This window comes from Hippocampus comes, unplaced genomic scaffold, assembly GCF_001891065.2.
Source record: "Hippocampus comes isolate QL1 unplaced genomic scaffold, H_comes_QL1_v1.1 scaffold307, whole genome shotgun sequence".
Taxonomy (NCBI): domain Eukaryota; kingdom Metazoa; phylum Chordata; class Actinopteri; order Syngnathiformes; family Syngnathidae; genus Hippocampus; species Hippocampus comes.
In genome coordinates, this window is record NW_017805337.1 from 383907 (window position 1) to 387845 (window position 3939).

At 57.2% G+C, this 3939-nt stretch overlaps 1 protein-coding gene across 1 annotated transcript; it reads right to left on the reverse strand.

The window, feature by feature from the left end:
• Positions 1-6: 6 nt before the first annotated feature.
• rab3b (RAB3B, member RAS oncogene family) lies at positions 7-3628 on the reverse strand. Its single transcript, XM_019871770.1, has 5 exons — positions 3399-3628; positions 2277-2501; positions 1531-1649; positions 1171-1295; positions 7-236 (listed from the first exon to the last, which is right to left on the reverse strand). Exons 2-5 carry the CDS (start codon positions 2499-2501, stop codon positions 49-51), a joined length of 657 nt encoding a protein of 218 aa, XP_019727329.1. The 5' UTR covers positions 3399-3628; the 3' UTR covers positions 7-48.
• Positions 3629-3939: the final 311 nt, after the last annotated feature.

A 3939-nucleotide genomic window follows, 5' to 3' on the forward strand; every position in this document is an offset into this window, starting at 1 on the left:
GGGTGGGTGGTGGGGCCGGAGGTCGGCGGCGGGGGTGCTTGCGCCCTATCAGCAGCACTTCTGAGGGAGCTGGCCGGCCGGTTTGTCGCTCAGTCTGGCGGTCTTGGTCCCGGGGGCCGCCGGCGCCTCCACGTCCACGCGCTCCGACATCTTGACGCAGATGATGTCCACCAGCCGCTCAAACACCTGCCGCACGTTGACGTTCTCCTTGGCGCTGGCCTCGTAGTACTCGAACCCTGACGCACGACAAAGACGGCGACGTGACGTGAGCCGTCCCGGGTGGAAAAGCAAGCGGTTGCCTGACGGGCCACGGTTAACCTATGCCGAGAAGTCCCGAGCGCCGCTGGCTTCCAAGCCGGGGGAAAAAAACGCGGGGGCGGGGTTTCATTTTGCATGCGGGACTTTCTTCGTCCTGCTTGACAAACAGGACAACATTTCAATAGCAAATAGCAAGCCGCTTCCCCCGGGGGATGTTGGGAAAGTCAAAGTCATGTGAAAACGACGGCAGCCCACACTTGGACTCAGCGTGTCCTTCAAAGGTCTCTTTTCATTTGCGAAAATGCTTTCTTTTGAGAATAAAATTGGAATCATTCCGAGTTGATATCATTTACACCTTCATTAAAAAAAAAAAAGAAGAAATTCATGAAATCAAAAAGGAGCCGATATGATTCTCATCCATCCATTTTCCCCTGCTCATCCGCGGTCGGGTCGCGGGGGCAGTAGCTCGAACGGGGAAGCCCGGACTTTGCTCCCCCCCAGCCACTTCATCCGGGGAATCCCAAAGCGGGAATCCCGCATACGTCCTCTCGACACCCTGTCCCGGGTCCGCCTCCTCCCAGCGGAACATTTCAGCGGCGAGGCATCCAGAGGTATCCCGATCAGATGCCCGAGCCACCTCATCGAGCTCCTCCTCCACATGGAGGAGGAGCGGCTCGACTCCGAGCGAGCTTCGCACGGCGCCGTAACCTCGAAGGGAGGCGCCGCATCCCCGAAGCCCTCTCGTACAAAAAAAAAAGTCTCTGCGTGCAATTCGAACCAGCTGCTCGTTTGAACGCAAACAACGCAGATCTTGCACCGACATCGAGCGTGATTCGACATCTAGTTGGAGATGAACAGCAGGAAAGACAACGCGCAGCGCCATATGGATCGATTTGTTTTCGACTCGCTCACCGAGTTGGTCCGCCAGGTGTTTTCCCTTCTCGGGCGCGACCGCTCGCTCCTCGTCCATGTCGCACTTGTTGCCCACCATGATGACCTGGGCGTTGTCCCACGAGTACGTCTTGATCTGCGTGGCCCTGACACGCAAAAAAATTGGCAGTCGGTGAGGCTTAGTAAGGGGCCAAGCTTGCCTGGACCACCGAGGTGTGTGTGTATGTGTGTGTGTGTGTGTGTGTGTCAGCTTGCCTGGACCACTGAGGTGTGTGTGTGTGTGTGTGTGTGTGTGTGTGTGTGTGTGTGTGTGTGTGTCGGACAGTCTAAAAGGCACGAACGGTTTTGAGAGTGCGGCCGCGCGTGCGCATGCGTACGCACCAGTCCTGCACGGCGCCGAAGGACTCCTCGTTGGTGATGTCATACATGAGGATGAAGCCCATGGCCCCTCGGTAGTACGCCGTGGTGATGGTGCGGTAGCGCTCCTGGCCCGCCGTGTCCTGCGCAAAAGGCCACATCGGGCGCGTTCATGCACGTACGGGTCATCGCGGGCGCGGTCAAGTCGTCGTCTCCGTCGACACGCCGTGACCGAGGTGATCCTCCGCTTTGCGGCTAATCAGTTAGCCGCGGCGGCGGCACGCCAAAGGTCGCGGGAGGTCTCGTCTTCTTTCCGACAGTTGTTTGCAAACATGATCTCGCTCTCGGTCATTGTGGGGGACAGAGGCGAGCTTGACGTTTTGCAGCCAACGTGGGCTTCACGTTCACGTCATTGTCGATGGTTGTGACCACACGATGCGGACCGGTCTTTGAGATGGACTCCCCAGAAGACAACATGCTCGATCGCGTTCTTCCCGAAGCGCGTGGAGAAAATCTCCCAAACGCTACGGACGTTAGCGAGAACGTTAGCGGGGTTAGCGCCACAGCAAGGTAACCGCCGTTCGCAGCCACATCACCGCGACAATATTCCACCACGACAAATCTTACCGGGAACGTTACGGTGACCGATCCGACGGAGCAACGGTAGCGATTACGATGCCGACATTTTCGCAACGTTCCAAACAATGAGAATCGTGAGCGTGATACATGCGCGTCACGTCAACGCGTTGCGCGCGCGCGCGCGTGCGTACCCATATTTGCAGCTTGATGCGCTTGTCGTTGCGGTAGACGGTCTTGACCTTGAAGTCGATGCCAACGGTGCTGACGAAGGAGTTGCTGAAGGAGTCGTCGGCGTAGCGGAACAGGAAGGAGGTTTTGCCCACGCTGCTGTTGCCGATGATCAGCAGCTTGAACATGTAGTCGAAGTTCTGGTCCGAGCCGTCTCGCTGGCCGTAGCGCTGGTCCGCTTTCGCCATCTGAACGCAAACGCCACGCTGGCTCTCGTCCAATCATATTTCAACGTCCCCCCCCCCCTCCCACACACACACTTTTCACACAAACACGCGACTTTGGCTCGAGTCGACTTTTGATCACGAATGAAAACGGTGACGCGCTCGCTCAGCACGACTGACAAACATTGCAGATGGTGACAAAAATGTTGATGCGTGTGCACGTGTTTGTGGATGAGTCCCAGCCCACTCCCACGGCAAAAAAAATCCCATCCCAGTGAAAACGACTCCACTCCCATCATGCCCTCCTTCACAATGACGCCCACTCCCGTGCCGCTCCTATTTTGGAGCTCGGCTACATTCAAAATCGCTGCACATCTGTCTGAGGGTTGGGGCGGGGGGGGGGGGGTGGGGGTCCTCCTGGGTTATCGCATTCCCGCCTGCTCCCGTGAACTTTTTTTTTTTTTTTTTAATCCTGTCCCATCCCAATCTCGTCATTAACCATCCTGCGGGAATCCCGATTCGCGGGGAGGATTTCAACCTCGCATATGAATTTGAATGCGCGTGGGAATTTGTGAGCGCGTTCATCATGATTGCGTATCGCTGTGTGAGTGCGTTTTTTCTATCTTCGCATTTCCATGTGAACGTGCGTGACTGTGTGTGCGTGTGTCACGTTTGCGTCAGTGCGCGCGTTCGTGTGTCCGGATGATGAGAGCCGTGGCGTTTCCATGGCAACTGAACACCTGCTGAGGCTTCTCCAAATACCGCCGTCACGCGGAAGACATCTTCATCATCATCGTCATCATCATCATCATCATCATTATTATCATTATCATCATCATCACGCTGCACGCTGGCAGCAACATGCAACGCATGTAATATGTCACATGACGACGACGATGACGAAGAAGCACCTTCGCTCACCTCTGTCCTGGGCGGGTCCGAGTGTCGCGCGTGTCCGAGGAGGCGTCTGTCCGTCGGTCTGGGTCTGTTCGTCCTTCGGGCCGCCCGTCTATCGCCCCTGTCTGTCTTTCGGGTCCTCGAACGCAGCAACGGCAGAGAGAGTGCGCGCGGCGGCGGCGGCGGCGACGTCGAAAGAGCGCCAAACGCGCCTGAACGAAGCCGAAGACGAGAAAGGGTCTCGCGTACGCGCGGACGCGCGCGGGTGACGCCGGCTCGGACTCAAAATGGGGAGAAGACGCACGCCCCGCCCAGTCGGGCGCCGTGCGCGCCCACGTGAGCAGGTGCGCGCTCGCGCTGTATGACTCATTCGTCCGTGCGTGAGTGCGTGCGAGGCTCAGCAGCGGGAGCGCGTGTCCGACATCGTCAAATGAACTGCAAATCACAATGGCCAAACTGACTGATGTTTTGTTTCTTGTTTTTTTTTCCTCGAGCTGATTGTCATCGGCGCCACTGTACCCAATCAAGCGGCCAAACAAGAACTCTCAGTGAGCGACAGCGAGCA

Excerpts from the sequence above, each read along its gene's own strand:
- rab3b (XM_019871770.1), bottom strand. The coding sequence starts at position 2,501 with ATGGCGAAAGCGGACCAGCGCTACGGCCAGCGAGACGGCTCGGACCAG. Across the intron at positions 1,296-1,530 it reads TTCGGCGCCGTGCAGGACTG|GGCCACGCAGATCAAGACGT; the intron begins GTGCGTACGCAT and ends TTTGCGTGTCAG. Across the intron at positions 237-1,170 it reads ACACCTGGCGGACCAACTCG|GGTTCGAGTACTACGAGGCC; the intron begins GTGAGCGAGTCG and ends GTCGTGCGTCAG.